Raw genomic sequence first — 20,370 nt, forward strand, 5'->3', positions numbered from 1 at the left:
TTTTTTTTTTTTTTTTTTTTTTTTTTTTTTTTGTACCAGGGATTGAACTTGGGTCCTTGTGCTTGCAAAGCAGGCAGCGGAACCACTGAGCTAAATCTCCAGCCCTCCTGAGAGGTATTTTTTTGTCATTAGGTTCTGTCTGAGGAGATCTCTGAGGCCGAAATAAAGAATCTAAACCACCTTTTTGCAGAATTAAATGTTGGGGTGCCTGCCACAGAAAAAGAATTTTCATCCAGGTGAGGCAGACGGTACCCATTTATAATCCCAGCACTCAGGAGGCTGAGGCAAGAGGACTGTAGTAAAATCAAGTCCAGCCTGAACTACACAGTGAGACCTTGTCTCAAAAAAACAAAAGAAAAAAGAGAAAACAAAAGGCCAGGCGTGGCGGCACAGGCCTGTAATGCAGGAGGCTGAGGCAAGAGGATCACTGCAAGTTTGAGGCCAGCCTGGAGTACATAGTGAATTCAAGGTCAGCCTGAATGACCTAATGAGACTCTGTCTCAAAAAACAAACAAAAGAAAATTTTAGGGTGCATAAGTAAGAAGCGTAGGAAGGGCTTGTTGGACAGAGATTTTAGGACACAATATTGGAGTGTGCTCAAGATTGGGTGCTCAGAGATATGGGACACATTGTTTCCTGGAACAGGGAACATATGCTTCTCTTGAAGGGTTGAAAATGACAGGAAAATGTGGCTCATCCCCTAGAAGGGCACCAGTCCATTCTACAGGTATGGAGAGTTTTTTGTAAAAAAATAATTTAAACATTCTTTGGATTCTTTTGACCTACTCCTTTATCTTAGGATCAGGTTCCTGCTCTTTATTTTCTGAGTTAAGCCAATTTAGTATTTGTTTTAGTATGACTTTTAGTATTTCTGAGGAATTTTAGGCATGATGGGTCTGTGAGGGAAGGAACCTAAATTTACACCCACCCCCATGCTGATAATGGAGTCCATTAAATAACTTCGGCTGGGTTTTAGAAGTTGTAGTCATCTTTAAAAATAGAATTTTTATTATGATTTTCCCTGTCTCCTTTTTACCTTTTATTTCTCCTATCCTACCTCACTTTTTAGTTTTCTTCTGTTGCTACCCCAAATACTTTGCAGCCACCGCATCAGGCACCCAACAGAGGCTCTGACCATTTTGCTTAGGCTGAAGTGTTATGCCCAAGTCACAAGTCCCCAAAGACCACCAAGGAGTCAGGTCTGATGCAATTGCAAGAGGAGTTTATTGCAAGCTCGAGCCTGGCCCCTCAGGTGTCACCATCACAGCAGCTTCAGACTGAGAGCCCAGATCCATTTTTGAAGAGGGTTTATATAGAATTAAGGAAACTTTTTGCTTATATAGTTTCTATTTTTAGCTCTCACTTATCATTGGATAGTTAAGGGATACTGGGAGGGCTTTTACATATCATTGGATATTCAAGGGGCACCAGGAGGACACTTATTGGAAAATTACCTAATGCCTACATTTGTAAAATCAGTTCCTCTTTTTATTAGATCATCTGATTTTGCAAGCTAAGATATCAGTAGGTGGCTATCTATCAGCTATAATTTACCTAATGCCTACATTTGTAAAATCAGTTCCTCTTTTTATTAGATCATCTGATTTTGCAAGCTAAGATATCAGTAGGTGGCTATCTATGTCAGCTATAATTAATTCCTATGTCAACTATAATTAATTCCTATATTAATTAAATCAAACAAAAATAATTTTATCTTAACATCTTAAAAAGAGGAACAGAAGCAGGGTGGAGATGCCCTAGGGTAACTTGCCCTAAAAGAGGAACAGAAACACAGAGAGACTGTCACATAGAATGGAATTTTACAGAAAGGAACTTTTACATTTACTCTATTTTGGGTAAGGGGCATGGATTCCACCTTGACCTGAAAACTTGGTCCTCACACAAGGAGACTTTAGTCTTGGACCAACCCAAGATAACTCTGCCCTTCTGCAGTCTTCCTCATGTAAGTCCTCAAGGGTCCCCTCCCCATGACCAAACTAAGTCTGACACTATACATTATAAGCCCACCATATTGTTGCTGCACCAACAACCTCCCCATACCCTTAGTGGGTTCATTCCATGTGTCGTTTTTCTTTATGCTGAAGCAGAATCCCCCCCCGACCAAAAAAAACTCTTCTCAATGGCATATTTTTACCTATTCATGATTTCTGTCTCCAGTAGAGCACACTGACCTGGTACGCTAGGAGCTGATAACACCAAAGATCACTGGCAGTTGAGGCTAGTAACACCAAAGGCATCGAGCAGTCTGAGAAGTACAGAGAACAACTGAGAATTGCTAGAGCTGTCAACTGCAGTGGCCAAGAGAGTTCTCAAGGTCTGCCAGGAGCTGCTGGCTCTGAATGGCAAGAAAGGCCACTGATAGTGTGAGATATATGTATACAAATATATGTCTTGATCTCCAGGACACAAAACTCCTAAAGCCCCAGTGACTTCCTAAGTAATAAGAGTGCAGCCTGGTGTGGTGGCGCAAGCCTGAGTTCGAGACCAGCCTGGGCTACATACTGAGCTCCGGGTCAGTCTCAACTACATAGTGAGAACCTGTCTCAAAAAACAAAACTACAAAAACAAAAACTAAGTAATAAGAGTGCTAAAAGAGTGTCATCTGTTATTCATAACAAGTCTCTTTAGACTACACCTAAGTTTATGGTATTGAGATAACTTTTGGAAATGCCCTGGGGTGAGGCCTGGTTGCTAGGGGGATTCATTTAGGAGGCTGTAACTGTTTGCCCCATCCCCTATCCTCCCTAGATGGGAGAGCGCCTAGACACTGAGTTCAATTACCAATGGCTAATGATTTAGTCAATCATACCTGTGTAAAGAACCCTCCATGAAACACACACACACACACACACACAGACTCACTCACACTCGCAAAGAACTTCTGGGTTGGTGGTGAATGTTTGAGGTGTGGGGTTAACTTAACATTTGAAAATCAATTACATTATAGCCCATATGGTGACACATGCCTATATTTCCAGCTTCTTGGAGACTGAGGCAGGGGGCTGAGGCGTGAGGATGGCAAGTTGGAGACCAGTCTATGCAACTCTGTGAGACCTTGTCTCAAAATAAAATTTTAAAAGGGCCTAGAATGTAGCTCAGTGATAGAGTGCTTGCCTAGCATGTGTTAGACCCTAGGTTCAATCTAGCACAGCAAAAAATAAGTAAATAATTATTGATAAGTAAATAATAAGTAATAAGTAATTTTAAATTAAAATTTAAAAATAAATAATAAAGTGTTTTGTTCATTATGAACAATGAAATATGTATGTGACCTTGTCTTAGAACTACAACCTATTCTTAACTAATTATTAAAACAAACAAAAAAAACAAATAAAAAAATATATTTTGTATATATGTGTGTGTGTGTGTGTGTGTGTGTGTGTGTGTATTTTTTTTTTTTTTTAAGCCATAACTATTTCTGGATAGAAAAAAAGGGAGTTTTTAGTTTTGTTTTGTGTTTTGGTACCAGGGATAGAACTCAGGACCTTGGGCCGCAGGCGCAGGGCCACTGAGCTAAATCCCCAGCCTCAAAAGGGAGAATTTTGAGATAGCTCCTAAAGAGGAACTCAATCTGTCGATAGCTTTAAAACATATTCCACACTCCCTTGATTTTGCTCTCCTCCCTGTCCTTAGATCTCATTTGGTCGACTTGAAATCTCGCGAGAGGTCAAGTTCTCGTGAACTCTCCCAGAAGCCACCGCTCTTCCTCTTCCTGTAAGCGGCCAGAGGTGAGTGTTGTATTCTTTTTCTCTGTGTGTTTAATCCTCTGGTCATCTCTACCATCCTTGCCCTATGAGTGGCGGCGTCAAGTCCGCCGAGAGGGGACATCTTAGGGCTTCGATTCATCGCTTGAAGAGGCGTCCCTTTGCGGAGGGAGGTGGCAGAGCGCCTGGCTTATTTCGCTGAGGCCGGCCGGTTTATGCGGCCTGCAGAGGAACGTGATGAGCGGGAATAGGGAAGGCAGGGCTCATTCGCTGCTGTGGGCACTGGTACCCTGTGATGTGTCTCGCCTCCGGCTGTGGAGCTCCAGTGTCTCGCGGCGAGTAGTAAATGGGTAGTCGTGCTTTTGTGGCCTTAAAGCGCAAAAGTCTGGAGCAAATAAAGTTCGGTGGAGACCTTACCCATTTCACGGAGTGCTGCACATTGGATGACTCTTGGCGTGGGCAATAGGCCAAAAGTCTAGAAAGCCTGCGTTACTCTGAAGCTGCGTGAGTGAAGGAGGCTTCTTTCTATGCAGATCGAGGAAAGTTGGCCTTGAAGTTTGCCATGCACACGTGGCATGTTGCGCTTAAAAGAGCTGGAGTTGGCTTGAAACAGTCTTGTGTTCCTGAGAGAAAGGAGAGGCCTGATGAGGCCCATGTCACTGGTAATCAGTGCTGTGTACTGGTAGGAATATTCAGAAGGGAAGAGAACGCTGGCTAGAGAAAAGCATGGTTGAGGTGATGACGTTTCTTAGGACACCTTTGGATTAAAAATGAAAACAACTACTCTCTCAGCAGCCATCGCATCTGTACTTCGTTACTCCAAGTATGTGTTACTGACTGAAAAGTGCTGTCTTCCAGGTGACCTGTGAAAATGGTTCGCTACTCTCTTGACCCAGAAAACCCCACAAAATGTAAGTAGAACATAACTCCGTCTTAACTATTTTGAGGGGAACATAGCAATAAATCCAAAGTTAACAAAAACTTTTTTTTATTTTCTAGCATGCAAATCAAGAGGCTCAAATCTTCGTGTTCACTTTAAGGTATGGGAGTTGTGACCAAGATCTAGTTTTACATTTTAAGCTTTTACCTTAAAAGGGTAGCTGCGGTGATGTCTTTCTTAGGACACCTTTGGATTTACCGTAAAAAGTACTTTTTGGTTTTTTGAGACAGGGTCTCACTGTGTAGTTGAGTCTGACCTGGAACTCACTATGTAGCCTGGGCTGGTCTCAAACTCAGTGATCCTCCTGCCTCAGCCTCCCGAGTGCTGGGATTACAGGCGTGCGCCACCATGCCCAGCTGAAAATTACTAAATTCTGAGTGGCTACTTTTTATTTAGAAATTGATTATCAGGCCATAAGGAGATCTTTGATTTAGAATTTGAGGAAGTAATGCTATCAGAACTACTTCAAAGGAGTGCAGGTCAAGATCAGACCCAAAATTATGAATAAAACATGATGGAATTTAAACATTTTACTGTGAGTAAATTTAGGGTTGGGTTTAATTTTTCTTAACTACAAAGTCATCTTGTTTCGATGTTTGCTGTAAAAAAGTACTTTAACATGGTTAACCGAAACTTTAATGCTCATATTTAGAACACCCGTGAAACTGCCCAGGCCATCAAGGGTATGCATATCCGAAAGGCCACCAAGTATTTGAAGGATGTCACATTAAAGAAGCAGTGTGTGCCATTCCGGCGTTACAACGGTGGAGTTGGTAGGTGTGCCCAGGTGAGAATTGTTAGCTGGTATTTGAGAAGATGGAAAGGTGAAAGGGTGGGACAGTGGCTAAGACCTGCCTTTATCATCAGACACTTTCTGGTTGCTGTGATGACAGTCTTAGGACACCTTTGGATTAACCATGAAATAAAACATAGTCTGAGCAACTGAGATGTTGGACAAAATAAATTGGTCTTGATTCTAATGTTGGTTTAAACAAGGAAAATGTCTAATTGCTTCATTTTCTTTCAGGCCAAACAGTGGGGCTGGACACAGGGCCGATGGCCCAAAAAGAGTGCTGAATTTTTGCTGCATATGCTTAAAAATGCAGAGAGTAATGCTGAGCTTAAGGTACCCAAATCCTTAACATCTCTGTGTATTTATAGTTTGCTTATTTATTGTGTGTCTGTGTTTAGATGATTGCTTCACCTTTATGTCCTTGTTTGTATTAGTTCTCCATAATTATGTTTCATGCCAAAATTTTGTCCAAACCTTTTCATAAATAATGGTGGTCTTTTATTCTCGATGCTTGTAAGACATTTTTCCTTGCTGGGAATGTGTAGTTAGTGATGGAGCATTTGGCCCACCAACATTTAGGGACAAAAATAAAAAACATTTCTTTCTCCAAATAACCTGTAACCTTTCTTGTGCTGTGGACCTTTTTGGTAAAATAGTTGTCAAAGTGATTGCCTTATTAGTGGCTATGTGGTTTGATGCTTACATTTGTAAGGAAGAAAAATGTTGGATTTCAGATAAAAGTTAACAGTAATAGATGACAAAGCATGACTTTCTCTGTTACCCTTTTGCATCTGAGTCTTAACTCAGAGCTGGAATTACAATTTTATTATCAAGACTTAGAAATTGGCTCTACCTTATCCTACACTTCTCATCGCTCTTTGATGACCTTTAGACTCATTCACTCAAACACATACAGCCTGGCATAGTGAGACCCTCTCTCAAAACACAGCTTGTTGAAAGCCTGGTGCAGTGGTACACACCTGTAATCTTCACTACTTGGGAGGCTGAACCAGGCAGGTTGCAAATTTGAGGCCAGTCTGGATAATTAGGCAAAACCATCTCAAAATATAAAAGTCCAGTGTTACATGCAGCTCAGTGCTAAAAGCATTTGCCAAGATTGTGTAGGGTCCTGAATTCAATCCTCAGTACTGCAGCAGGAAAAAAAAAACAAAAAACTTTTTTTTTTTTAGATAGGGTCTTACTGTGTAGTTTAGGCTGTCATTCAACTGCTTATGTGTGGCCTGGAACACTAGGCTATCCTGTCTGTCAGCCTTCAGAGATCTGACATTATAGGCATGCATCACTACACTCAGATTTAGGAAATACTACCTGATTCTTGTCTTCTCTCTTCCCAGGGTTTAGATGTAGATTCTCTGGTCATTGAACATATCCAGGTGAACAAAGCACCCAAAATGCGCCGCCGTACTTACAGAGCTCATGGCCGGATTAACCCATACATGAGCTCCCCCTGCCACATTGAAATGATCCTTACTGAAAAGGAACAAATTGTTCCTAAACCAGAGGAGGAAGTTGCACAAAAGAAAAAGGTAAATAATTTAGTACCTCAATTTTGTTTATAACACTAGAAAGATTTGTGGTTGCTGTGATGACTATCTTAGGACACCTTTGGAATCACCATGAAAGGAAACTTGTTCTGAGCAACCTTTTAATCACTTTTTTTTTTTTTTCACTTTTATGAACCTAATTTGTTACTTGACTATGAACAGTTATTGCCTCACCTAGATTGCTTTGGCTATGTCAAAAACTTCCAGAGTACTATCAAGCTTATTTTTAGTAAATGAACATGTTTGGTTCTTAAAGCCAAGAACGAACCTGGGAATAATTCTGTAGTTTGCCCTTCACAGTCATCTACTGTTGATGTTACCATCTAAATATTACCCTCTCCTTGCTCTTGTAGTCTTTAGTAATTGGGCCTTTAGTCCTCAGCATAAGTTGAAGCCCTACTGAAATTTATTGTGTGTTTCTCCTAGAAACTTGATGGTCCTTTTTTTTTTCTTTCCCTAGATATCCCAGAAGAAACTGAAGAAACAAAAGCTTATGGCACGGGAATAAATTAACCATAAAATAAATGCAAATGAAAGTTATGTTACTTGTCATTATTAGTAAACATTTTAGATGTTCCTAAAAGATGGATCAACTGGGTTTAATTAATTTTGACTCAAACATGCTAGTTGTGGGTCTTGAGATATGGGGTATTGCCAACCAGTTACGGTAAACCTTTTAGATCCTTCAGTGATGACAGCTCACTACAGCACACATGGCATAGGTTCACCACCAGTGGTAGGCTGACTGAACTGGGCACAAGCCAGTCTGCTTTAGCCTCCCAATCTGCTGATATTTTTTTGCATAAAATGGAGTTAGAGCTTCTGGTTTAATAGCTCTACCAAGATTTAGAACACAGTTAACTAATATAAAATGCAATAGAACCAAGTGTGGTGGCACATGCCTATAATCCAAGCACTAAGGATGCTGAGGCAGGATTATCATGAATTTGAGGCCAGCCTGGACTACATAATAAAACCCTGTCTCAAAAACTAAATACAGAGCCTTTAGCCGCTTAATACAGTTAAACATCTAACCACCATAGTGTGTTGTGAAATATTTTTTGTAGTAGTCAGATGTCACAATCTAGGGTCTTAGAACTGAGCTGTGGGTTCTTGGTAAATTTCCTGGACAGATGTGCATTCTTACTAGTTTTCCAGATTGCTGGAATTGGAGTGGTGTGTACTACCACTTGCCTTAGTTTTTTGTAATCCACTGTGCTTATACTATGCTTGTGTTACAGATAGTGCTGCTGTAAACATTTCCATACAGATTTTTGTATAACTAGGGCCGGGGATTTAGCTCAGTGGTGCCGCCGCCTGCCTTGCAAGCACAAGGACCTGAGTTCGATCCCCAGTACCAAAAAAAAAAACAGATTTTTGTGTAAGCATATTTCCATTTATATTTTTCAAAAATGGATTTGACACCTGCAGTCCCAGGACTCGAGGCAGAGACTAGACCCCCATCTCAAAGGGCTGAGGATGTATCCTTGTAAAGGCCCTAGGTTCAGTCCCAGTATAGAGGGGTGAGGATGCAGGCAGTGCAGTTGATAAGTAACGTTGAAGATGACATTTTAGAGAGGCTTCATACAATTGCAATGTATGAGAGGTATAAGTTACATGCTTAGGTGGTTGCATCCTAATGGGTTTTTTCAAAATTTTTGGTGCTGTGTGTTGAATCCAATCCCTTCTTACAGAGCTATACCCCCAGGCCTTTTGAGTCCTGGTCTCAGTACCCAAGTCTGGGCTCTTATTTGACAACCTCTGTTCTGATGCTGAAGACTGAATCCCACATGCTAAGGATGCGGTATACCACCAAACTACATCCCAGCCTCTTAGTTTAAAGTTGACTCAAATTCTCCCGTCTTAAAATGCAGTACTTAAAGTAGGCTTAGCAAATAGCCAAAGCACAAGCGAGCCGTGAAACATTTCCTGTGGGTGTTAAGCCACTAATAGGCGTTATTTTCCTCAACGTTTTCCTTTTTCTATATTCAAAGATAAGATCCACCTCCTTTTTTCCCAGCAGAGCTAGAATGGCACATCAGGGAACCCCAGCCCTGCTAGGCAGCCTCCACCGGCACCGCCTGGGTGTCAACGTTAGGACCTGTACGTCCTCACGCTGCCGTAGCGCGCTCTTGTCAGCCCTTGCGAAGGTGCCCATTGGTTGAACAACCGCTTTTGGCCCTCCCACCGGAAGTGCGTTGTTTGTCGCCTGGACTTCTTGGTAGCCGGTGACCCGGGCTGTTGGAAGGTTCGTGGGGGTTTGGTCGAGGTGGTCTCTGCCCTCCGTGCCCGGCGACATCTGCGAGTGGCCAGCTCTAGCGCGCCACGTTCACACAGCCCCGGACTGGTGCGCAACTCCTGGAGGTTCAGCCTTGCGGCGACCTGTGCTCCAGTTCTCCGCTCCTGGCTCTTACGGTATATCTCGCTCCTTCGCATGCCCCACCACCCGGCCTCCCCTGCCAGTGCCTCCGGCCGTCCTAAGCCCTACCACCCTCCGTGCCCCCGCCCCACCTCTCCTTCGTTTCTGTTTCGTTCTCTGCCCTGGCCCCCTGTTGCCCTCATCACTTCCCCTCCGTCATCTTCGTCTTCGACCCCTCCCTGTGCCTTCCTGTCTTTTCAGTCGTCTTTGACTCAGCTTGTGTCCGTTGGGTTCCTTCGAAGCGACTTTCTCTTAGTCTTGGACTAACTCGAGTGAAAGATTCTTCTGCAGTGGTTTTAATCCAGTTTGCTCACTTTTGTTTGCTTGCAGAACAGTTAAAATGATGAGTTTCTCTTCGCCACCTACTAAGCTTTTCTAACTCGTTGGTGTAAACTGAATCATTTATGAGGATTAGGAGGTAAATACAAATAGCTTCTGGGGCTGGGGATTTAGCTCAGTGGTTCTGCTGCCTGCCTCGCTAATAAAAGGACCCGAGTTCAAGCCCCAGTACAAAAAAATTTTATAACAAATAGCTTCTGAACAGACCTAAAAGGTTTTACGAAAGCTGTAGTTGTGGCTTAAATGATTAGTAGCATTTGTTTTTGAACATTTATTTACGTGTGTGTGAACTTATTTAAGACAACTACAAAGGTAAAAACGAATATTCGTAGTGATCTGCCAGTCTCCAATTTAACCATGCTGTAGAATTTCAATCTGTTTTGAAGATTATATTTTTAAGATTTAGTAAAAAAATAATATAGCCCCAGTACAAAAAAATTTTATAACAAATAGCTTCTGAACAGACCTAAAAGGTTTTACGAAAGCTGTAGTTGTGGCTTAAATGATTAGTAGCATTTGTTTTTGAACATTTATTTACGTGTGTGTGAACTTATTTAAGACAACTACAAAGGTAAAAACGAATATTCGTAGTGATCTGCCAGTCTCCAATTTAACCATGCTGTAGAATTTCAATCTGTTTTGAAGATTATATTTTTAAGATTTAGTAAAAAAAAATAATAATAGGGGCGGGGATTTAGCTCAGTGGCTCCGTGCCTGCCTCACAGTGCAAGGTCCTCAGTTTGATCCCCGGTACCAAAAAAAAAAAAAAAAGAAAGGAGAAAGACCATTGTGATTTTTGAAGAAGGCAGTTTAGAGCTAGGAACCCAGAATTGGAAATTCCGGTTTAGCCAACTCTGTTAACCTCTTTGTGAAAGCTGTTATCAACAATTTTTGTATCTATTTTCCTTTTTTAAGTAACAGTATGTGAAGACACTGAGTTTTGTATCACATTACCCAGCCCATACTGCATTCCTGAGATGGGATACTATCTTGGTCTTACACTTAAGGGAAATAAAGTGCAGTCTGATTAAATAATTTGCCCAAAAACACCATGTAGAAAGCAGGTCTCAAGGTGAAGCAGGTCTCAAGTCCAGGCATCTCTAGTGGAATCTGTGTTATTACTAAGCCATGGTACCTGTAAGAAGGTGCACCAAAAACCTTAACCAGATCACCTCTGAAGTCTCTGTAGGTCACATTCTAAATATCTGTAGCCAAAAATAATCCCTTTAAAAAGGCTAAAAATCATGGCTCATTTAGCTTATTTAGCTCAGCGAATATGTTGTTTGTTTGAGACAGGGTCTCACTGTGTAGTTGAGACTGACCTGGAAGTCACTATATAGCCTAGGGCTGATCTCGAACTCACAGTGATCTTCCTGCCTCAGCCTCCCGAGTGCTGGGATTATAGGTGTGTGCCACCGCACCTGGCTGAGAATATGTTCTTTAAAACTTTAGAACAGATTGCTTTGATAGATTCTAAAATTGTTATTTTAGTATTTCGAAAATCATAAAATCAGCTTGGCATGGTGGTGCATGCTTATAATCCCAGCACTCATGAGGTTGAGGCAGGACAATCATGATAAGTTCGAGGCCAGCCTGGGTTACATAGTTGAGTTTAAGGCCAGCCTGCAATACACAGTGAGACCATGTTTCAAAAAAACAAAAAGATAAATAAAAACAAATTTTAACCTCTTGAATTAGGTTTTATACTGTTCTTTTTTTAAATAAATTTTATTTTACTTTATCCCATTCTCCCTCTCAAGCCTCCTCCCCTCCCTTTGTACAAAAGCTTTGTTTCCACTTTTTTCTTCTATTTTCACTTTTTTTCTTGTCCCTTCATTCCTTTCTCCCTCCCTCCTCCCTTATTTCCCTTCCCATTTGAGCACTTTCTTCCCTTTTCCCAACATCCATTATACATTTCAGTCCTTATTTCCACTTTCGGTTTCTCACACCAGAGAAACAATACAGTATTTAAACATGTTACACACTATTCTGAAGCTTGTTTTTTTTTTTAATTGTCCATCCTACTCCTGCCTTACTGGATATTGAAGCTCAGGCCTCACGCATGCTAGGCAGGTGCTCTAGCACTGAGCTATATATCTTTTATTTTGAATCAGAGTTTTGTTAAATTGTCTGGGCTTGCCTCCACTTGAATCCTCCTACCTCACTTTCCCAGGGTGCTAGGATTACAGGCCTGTCCACTACACGCAGCTTCAAGTTAAATTTTACTCCGCACACCTTAATTTATGTCCTTATAAAGAAAAGGGGGTTGAGGGTGTAGCTCAGTGGAAGACCACTTTCCTTGCATGTGCTTGGCCCTGTTCAAGTACCAGCACAGGAGGGAGTATGAGGGAGAGAAAATAAAGTATATCAGGAGAGTTGTTGGTAGGCGTGGTGGCACGTGCCTGTAATCCCAATACTCCAGAGGCTGAGTCAGGAAGATCACCAGAAGTTTGAGGCCAGCCTGAGCTACCTAGTGAGTTCCAGATGATCCTGAACCATAGTGAGAACCTGCCTCAAAAAAGCAAGACAAAAGAGAGTTGTTGCCTGAGAAAGTTGATTTTTACCCTAGGAATCTTCCAAAGTGATACCTTGGTAAGTTTCGTATTACAGAATTTGTCTTTAATGTTGTAAGATCTGGCTAATTGATATTGTCAGACCCTGAAGCTTAAAACTGGGGAGTTAATTCACCCTGTGTATCTACAGTTTATTTTTATTATTTATTTATTTTGTTTTTTTATGATTTTTTTTTTTTTTTTACCCGGGATCAAACTTATTTTGGTTTTTTGAGACAGGGTCTTGGTATATAGTCCAGGCTAGCCTCAAACTCATGGCGATGCTCCTACCTCTGCCTCCCAAGTGCTGGGATTACAGGCCACCATACCTGGAAGCAGCATTTTTAATACACTCTTAAAAAATAAGGCTTTAAATTTTTTCTTCATTGTAGATTTGATTCCTTAATCTAGGTAAAGTCCTTCCATTGCTCCTCTAAGGTGAACTGATTCTTCCTTCATATGTATCAGCAGCTTAGGAGCTCAAGCCTGTGACAATGGTGTGCATTCCTTGCATAGTCATTCCCGTTCTGCTCTGGATCTACAAAAAATTCCTGGAGCCATACATATACCCTCTGATTTCACCTTTTGTTAGTCGTATATGGCCTAAAAAAGCGATACAAGAATCCAGTGATAAAAATAAAAGCCAAGGAGATTATAAGGTAAGAGTTTCCAGATGCCTTGAATAAGGTAAAGGGGTGGTTCTTGGGTAATACTTGGTTTTAAGAAGGGCAAATTTTTATTTTATCCCATTCTGCCCCTCCCATCAAGCCCCTTCCCCTACCTATGTACAAAAGCTTTGTTTCCATTTAGAAGGGCAAGTTTGTAAAATAGGAAGCTTCAATAATTTGTGTCAACTCAAGTCAGTAATATTTGGCTTAACCTAAGGTTTTTGTTTTGGTTTTTTGAGACAGGGTCTCACTATGTAGTTTAGACTCACCTGGAACTCACTATGTAGCCCAAGCTGGTCTCAAACTCACAGCGATCCTCCTGCCTCAGCCTCCCGAGTGCTGAGATTAAAGGTGTGTGCTAACACCTGGCTAATCAGTAATATTTGGCTTAACCTAAGGTTTTTGTTTTGGTTTTTTGAGACAGGGTCTCACTATGTAGTTTAGACTCACCTGGAACTCACTATGTAGCCCAAGCTGGTCTCAAACTCACAGCGATCCTCCTGCCTCAGCCTCCCGAGTGCTGAGATTAAAGGTGTGTGCTACCACACCTGGCTAACCTAAGGTTTTAAAGGAGGCCTCTGATGAATGCATTTGTCCCTTGCTTTACATCCAAAACAAATTGAAGGCTTTTTGAGAATGAATAGACAACTCTATTGTCTTCAGCATTGGTGATTGTTGGGTTCACCTTTGTACCACTGTGCTCATTTAGTCAACCTACACATTTCTGGAAGCAAAATTGTTTATTGTCTGTTTTTAGAGTATGACTTTTATAATGACTATCTTTTTTGGTATTCTAAAATTGTTTTTTTTTTCATTTTAGGGTGCAGGCATAAGTGGATCAGCAACAAAAGGACCAACAGAAATCTCTGATAAAAAGAAAGACTGATGCCGTTTTCCCAAAGGATCTCAATTTTTTAAAATGGACCTGACAATATGAAGCACCTTCTTTGTAATTATTTCTGACCTTTTGCTCTGAGACCTGAATTCAGGATATTCAGTTTAGATATTCACCTGATACTAACCAGGAAATACATAATATTTATATTTAAAATGTATTTAGTTGTCTTTAATGACCTCATTCCTAGTTCTTTGTTTATTAACGTAGCTTTCATTTCCAATAATATGAACAAATTGAAGGTTTGTGCAGTAGACATTTTGTTACTAAATCAGTTCTTAAAATCCTTCAGCCGCTAGCATTTGTTCACATGAATTTTACTGCTGTGTGCTCTAATTTCTGTGGGTTTTTATACTTTGAGTAAATTATACCATGAAACAGATGACAGTGATGTGAAACATAGAAGTATAATTACTGTCCAACATAATGGAGCAGTTTATCCATGAGAATAGTAACTATTACTTATTGCTCTGAGAAAAATAGAAAAAATGGGAAATAGAAAATTTATTTGAAAAATGAAACATCTTTTACATAAATGTCCAGTATATTAATTTTAACTCCGTGGCATTCCTTCTATTCCTACAAATGTATTAAACATTCAATTTATCTAGTGGCTCTTTAGTCTTTTAAAGTCTTTATTTGAAAGGATAATTTTTCACCATGTCACAACACAGTTTTAATAATGTGATGGTGTCTGGACAGTGGTGGTACAGAAATTAGCTTTTACTCCCTAACAGATACTCTAAAATGGAATGGTTTCAGCAGTGACTTGACTGGTCTGAGTTCATGTATACAACTGGGAGTCTGGTGTTTCATCGTGGGCTCCCTCACTTCAGTGTAGGTATCTGTAGATATTCAGAGATGATGAGCTCCATCTTTATGCCATATGTATTCTCTCTGAAGCAGGGAGAAATTAGAAGGGCCTGTTCTTGTGTCCCCAGTGAAGTCCATCATTTCATAGAAGGCAGTAGGTCTCAATTTTCTGGCCCAATCCACCTAAAGATAAAGTATATTAGCAACCATATTTAGCTGATTAATTCTCTTTCTTTTCTCTTTTTCTTTTTTAAATTTTTTTGGTGCTGGTACTGGGTTTTGAATGTACAACCTGCATACTCAGCAAGTGTTAATACCACTGAACTACATCCCCAGCTTTAGTAGTTTCTTTTTATGGTATGAAAACTATATTATAAAAATAGCAGACCTTTGTAGTAAAACAAGAGCGTATTAAATGACAAGTTAATGTATCTTAATTCTCTTCTTCCCAAGCCACAATTTTAACTATTTAGTTTTTTGTGAAGCCCTCTAGCAATTTATTGAAAACTTTATCGAGTACACATATAACTTGTTTGATATGTCCTTAGTCCCCAAATGCTTTACTCATTGAGATTTTGTTTTTGATATTATCTCTACATTTCTAAGCTATACAGTGATGCCTCAGTTCATGAACTTAATTTGTTCTACAATTCCGGGGAAGATGGCTACATTCGTGTTCATGTGCAGAAGACGGCTGTGGTCATGTGCAGAAGACACCAGATGTGGAGGTGACAAACCAAAGCAAATTTTTGCTAAATGCTTCTGTTTGTGAACTGAATTGTACATGAACAGAAGCATTCATGAACTGAGGTGTCACTGTATATATGTATGTGTGTACAGTATATAGTTTGTTTTTTTTTAACCAGTTGCATCTCGGAGACCTTTTGGCTAACATTAAGTGTTTTTTAACCAGTCTCAATGTAGCTCAGACTGGTCTTAAACTCATGACCTCTTGTCTCAGCCTCCTGAGTATGGATTACAGATATGCCACTGCGCCAGCGCTATTCTGTTTGTTTTATTTTTTATTTTTTTACTTCTGTTCGTACATGTTTGCAGTACATAGTCATTACGTTCATTGAGGAAAGTTGCTACATGTATATAATACATCTAAATCCCACCCACCCACCAGCGATCAGCTCAGGGCCTTGTGCTTGCAAGGCAGGCGTGACGCCACTGAGCTGAATCCCCAGCCCATATCTAAATTCTTTTCACTTCCCCTTCCCCTTCCCTCCCTGCTCCCTCCTTTTCTAGATTCCCTTCCCATTTGCAAAGGATCTATCTCCTTATTTATACTGCTATTTTACAGGACTGGCTTTCTGTCATGGTTGAAATGCAGCTGTCTTATGCTCCCTCTGTTCCTATACATCTTCCCTGTGTGTGTGCTTTTTTCTTTTCTTTTGGATTAGAGTGGGGGATGCTGGGGACTGAAACCAGAGCCTTATGCATGCTAAGCATATACTCTACCACTGAGCTATACTCCCACTCCCTATGCTTTTATCAATTTTCTGTAAGTCATTAATCAGCATTTATATCTTTGTCCTGCTTTTCTGCCCAAGAAAGCTGCACGAGTTATGTCAACAGGCTTCCCATTCTTCTAGGTTCTGCTGGGTTTATGCCCAGCAAGAGATGCAGGAGTAAGAGGACATGGTGTAAGAGGTGCAGGAGTAAGAGGACCATGGTTCCCTTGGTCCTCTCCCTGCTAGGTCTTTGCAGGCCAGCTGTTCCTCAGCCAAGACACTGGCATCTTCAGGAGGACGAAGGTGGCCAATTGCATGGGACTGTTCAGTTCTCCTAACCTCTCCCTCTTGCCATTTCGGGTCTAGAGATGGTAGCATCTTTACTGGCTCTGGGTGCCATCTGCTTGCAAGGACCCTGATAAAATGAGTATGTAATACTGCACGCTGCACAGGTAACAATAGCATGCTACAACTGAACTTCCTTTTACGTGCAAGTATTGTTTTTCCTGGAATTACTGGTTACATTTATCTTCCCATGCTTCTCTTATCTAGTTGCGTAACTGGCACACAGTTCATGCTGAGGACTTGCCTTTACTTATTTTTTTCTGTAGCACACCAGTCTTCCAATTCAGTGCTCTTGAGTGTCTGAGGATAAGAAATTTTGAAGTATTTCCCAGATGATTCCAATTCACTGATAACCTCTTTCCTGAGAATTACAGGTCTCTTAAGGACTTTTTATTTCTAACAGACTCTCTCTAGGGCACTGTTTCTCAGTCTTGTAGTTGTGATACAGATAACATTTTTAAGCGTGGGGGTAACTAATATACAGTTGCTGTTTTTTTCTAAGCTAGAATGTATGTATGTATATATGTGCGACAGGGAGGGTCTTAGTAAATTACCCAGACTGACCTTAAACTTAGAATCCTCCTGCCTCAGCCTCAGCCTCCTTAGTAGCTGGGACTACAGGTACATGCTACCATACCAAGTTCTAGAATAATTTATATATAATATATAAATGTATATATGTGTGTGTGTGCATGTGTGTGTGTGTGTGTGTGTGTGTATACATTATATGTTTTGTTTTTGTTTTTTGAGACAAGGGCTCACCATATAGCCCAGGCTGGCTTCAAACTTGTGATCCTTCTCCCTCAACCTCCTGAATGCTGACATTACAGATATGTGCCATTACGCCTGGCTTAGAATATATTTAAGAGCTACAGTTTATCACCAGTTTTTCATAAAAGACATTTTAACCACAAATGTTCTTTAAAAAATAAGAATAACAACAGTGGCTCTTAAGGCAGGGCCTGGTGGTATATGTCTGTAATCCCAGTACTCAGGTAGCTGAAGCAGAAGGATTGCCCTAAGATGAAGGCCAGCCTGGGCTACATTCTGAGTTTAAGGCCAGGATGAACTACAGAGAAAAACCCTGTCTCAACCAAAAATAAATAAATAAATTTATGAAAGCTCTCACTATTTTGCCCATACTGTATTTTTCCAGTTTTTACAGCTGATTGGAAAAAGCTATCAGCTGACCTTGCATTATATTTGGTGGCTGTAGTTGTATACCATACAAGTGCTCTCTTGCTCCAAAATATCAGTTCTAAAATCTGCCATTCTATACACTGGAGCTGCCTTCCTGGTGAGAACTATCATTTGTTAAACACCTTGTGCCTGACCTTGTGCAAGGTATTTCACATTTGTGAATGTATCTGATCTTCATGAAACTCAGTTCAAAACACCAGCTGACAGCTTAAATGTCTTATGGCAAATCTACTTAACACACATTTCAAGGTCACACTCATAACAAACACTGAGGAGCCCTGAACACAGTTTCTAATACCGTGATGGCAACACTTTACTGGGCAGAAATAGGATGAGTTTCGACGAAACAGTATGTATTGGTGAAGTTTTTTTTAAAATTCTAATTTTGTTCACCTTGCAGCATGACTTTTTAATTTACCTACTTTTCAGTAACTTATTTCAGGCTTAGTAAATTTTAAATACATTTGTGAGTCAAGCTCATTTGCTCAGGTAATTATTCAGGCTCACTTGAGAGACTCTGGGGCTTTGTCACATTTTCTTTTTCATTACTGAGCTTCCTTCCTAGGAAACATGGGTGAGTCAGCACTTTCTCAAAATGACCATGCACCTGTATGCTGACCTGTTTGGCAGATTGACTGGACTGAGAACTTAACCACTGCTCTGAGTTCTTCAAAACCCCATGGAGCTAAAGGTCCTGGGTTCACTCACAAAGAAAGAGGAAGCCTTCCTCACTGTGCTGTTTCTTGGGAGGAGTGTTCATCTTCACCTTTCCTTGGACATTGTCTCCTGGCTTTCAGTGCAGATCTTTTTGGTCTGATAGGCACTCGCACAGGAGATTACAGTGAGTTCCAAGCCTTCGACCAGCATAGACAGCCCTTTGGCACTCTTCCCCACCTGGCTGTGGGTGGCTATTGTAAGCCAATCTTGGAAGTTCTTAGGTATTTGTATATCTTGCATTGTTCGTTTCTCTAGCAAGCACTGACTGATACATGTATAATGTGGTTTTCTATTATGGGATAAGAACTTACCACTAATTTAGGGGCTTAAAACAGCATAAATTTATTACCTCACAGTTTTTGTGGGTCAGATGGCCCAAAATGGTGTAGCTGGCTTAGAATGTCACTGGGTCAAAGTCATGATGTTGGCCAAGTCTGTGGTTTTCATCTGGACTGGTGGCCTTGCCCAATCTCAATGGTGTCAGCAGAATTCTTTTCCTTGTGTTTCTGAAACTGCAGCCCTTGATTTTCAATGAATCAGCTGGGGTCTCCTCAGCTCCCACAGGCTGCTCCAGGTTCCTTGGTGCAGGGTTCTCCATATGTTCCCAATACTGATGTTCTCTTCCAGCCCAGCTGGTTCCCTTTTCCCTGTCTTCTAATCCTCTGGGTCCAGCAAGAAAACCCTTTGGGGCCGGGGATTTAGCTCAGCGGTTCGGTGGCCTACCTTGCAAGCGCGAGGACCCGAGTTCAATCCCTGGTACCAAAAAAACAAAAGAAAATCCTTTGCTTTTAAAGGGCTCACATGATTAAATCAGGTCTGCCTACATGTCTCCTTACGTTAAGATCAGCTGATTTAGAACCTTCATAAATCTTCAGATAAGCATTTTTTTTGGTGTTTGGGAGGTAATGCATGTGTGTCGGGGGCCAGGAATCTAGGGACCCTGTTGTAGTTACTTTCCTTGTTGCTGGGACAAAATAACCAGCCACCCTCTGCTTAAAGGAGGAGAGGCTTACTGTGGCTCACATTTTAGAAGTTTCAGTCCTTGCATGGTAGGTGGCATGGTATAAGGGCCTGGGTGGGAGGAAAGCTGCTCACCTCCTACCAGACACAAGCTGAGAAGGAAAAGTGGAGCCAGGAAGGGAGATAGGCCCCCAGGGACCTGCCTCTTCTGACCAGACCCCACCTCCTGATACCAAGCCTGTTGCGATCTCCATAACCCAGTCACCTTCCAAAGCTCCTCCGAGCACATAAAGCATTGTGGGAGACACCTGGATATAATTGTAGATGTTTCCTAGCAGTCTATTTACCATGTTTGGCCTCTTTCCTGACTATGGATTCTACTTCAGTTACTTGATGTATTGGAAAAAATAAACCCCACTATTAAATTTAGACTTTCTCCTGGTATAATAGTCACATTGCAAGTTACATCACTCTGACACAGCTGTGTGGGGTTTTCCTGCACACCAAACGAGCGGTTCTGCCACAGCAGACAGCAGCTAGGAGTCCTCTGCCTCAGTCTACCTGGAGAGAGTGTCACAGCTCACAAGATAAGGGCTCAGTCCCTAAGATTACTTCATTTTTAAATGCCAGTTATAGCCAGTTGAGGTGTCGCGTGCCTGTAATACCAGCACTTGGGAGGCTGAAGCAGAAGATAGACTGGGAACTTTGAGATCTGAGCTATGAAACAGGATCCCTAAAAAAAGAAAAAAGCCAGTTTTAAGTCTCAGATTGTTTTACCTGTGCTTCTGACCAGCTGACTAAACTGGGTTCCTATAATCCCCTCTTCAGGTTTGACTAATTTGTTTAAGCAGCTCACAGCTCAGAGGAACACATATTTTGGTCCATTATAAGGAATATTACAAAGGATATACATGAAATACATAGATTGAGGTATGGGAGAAGGAGCAGGGGCTTCATGTCCTCTGGGTGCACAACCCTTCCG

The 20,370-nt window shown here is 41.1% G+C and overlaps 3 protein-coding genes and 4 non-coding genes across 12 annotated transcripts in view; all 7 read left to right on the plus strand.

Annotated features, from left to right (window-relative positions):
- The window catches only part of LOC117283730 (ski oncogene-like), a 38,200-nt gene extending 34,476 nt beyond the window's left edge, over nt 1-3,724 (plus strand). The window contains exon 2 of the mRNA XM_033757315.1: nt 3,655-3,724. Coding sequence (XP_033613206.1) covers nt 3,655-3,674 — 20 coding nt within the window. The 3' untranslated portion in view covers nt 3,675-3,724. The remainder of the gene's footprint in view (nt 1-3,654) is intronic.
- Rpl17 (ribosomal protein L17) lies at nt 3,679-7,563 on the plus strand. The gene is made up of 7 exons (XM_033757313.1): nt 3,679-3,749; nt 4,584-4,636; nt 4,725-4,765; nt 5,318-5,452; nt 5,693-5,791; nt 6,814-7,005; nt 7,484-7,563. Exons 2-7 carry the CDS (start codon nt 4,597-4,599, stop codon nt 7,529-7,531), a joined length of 555 nt encoding a protein of 184 aa, XP_033613204.1. The 5' UTR covers nt 3,679-3,749; nt 4,584-4,596; the 3' UTR covers nt 7,532-7,563.
- Nucleotides 4,456-4,521, plus strand: LOC117283788. The gene has a single exon (XR_004514828.1). It is a non-coding gene; the product is annotated as a small nucleolar RNA SNORD58 (small nucleolar RNA).
- Nucleotides 4,826-4,896, plus strand: LOC117283789. Its single transcript, XR_004514829.1, has one exon. It is a non-coding gene; the product is annotated as a small nucleolar RNA SNORD58 (small nucleolar RNA).
- On the plus strand, nt 5,544-5,608 carry LOC117283786. The gene has a single exon (XR_004514826.1). It is a non-coding gene; the product is annotated as a small nucleolar RNA SNORD58 (small nucleolar RNA).
- On the plus strand, nt 7,057-7,121 carry LOC117283787. The gene has a single exon (XR_004514827.1). It is a non-coding gene; the product is annotated as a small nucleolar RNA SNORD58 (small nucleolar RNA).
- A 1,643-nt stretch (nt 7,564-9,206) lies between the features above and the next one.
- On the plus strand, nt 9,207-14,062 carry CUNH18orf32 (chromosome unknown C18orf32 homolog). 6 transcript variants are annotated; one of them, XM_010621688.2, is made up of 4 exons: nt 9,216-9,438; nt 9,773-9,860; nt 12,802-12,992; nt 13,822-14,062. In XM_010621688.2, exons 3-4 carry the CDS (start codon nt 12,828-12,830, stop codon nt 13,885-13,887), a joined length of 231 nt encoding a protein of 76 aa, XP_010619990.1. In that variant the 5' UTR covers nt 9,216-9,438; nt 9,773-9,860; nt 12,802-12,827; the 3' UTR covers nt 13,888-14,062. The 6 variants fall into 6 exon arrangements, with proteins under 6 accessions (XP_010619992.1, XP_010619990.1, XP_010619989.1 ...); XM_010621687.2 differs by having other exon boundaries at nt 12,805-12,992; XM_010621690.1 differs by lacking the exon at nt 9,773-9,860 and having other exon boundaries at nt 9,207-9,271; nt 12,805-12,992.
- Nucleotides 14,063-20,370: the final 6,308 nt, after the last annotated feature.

Source organism: Fukomys damarensis, unplaced genomic scaffold, assembly GCF_012274545.1.
Source record: "Fukomys damarensis isolate Sample0158 unplaced genomic scaffold, DMR_v1.0_HiC HiC_scaffold_30, whole genome shotgun sequence".
Lineage (NCBI taxonomy): Eukaryota > Metazoa > Chordata > Mammalia > Rodentia > Bathyergidae > Fukomys > Fukomys damarensis.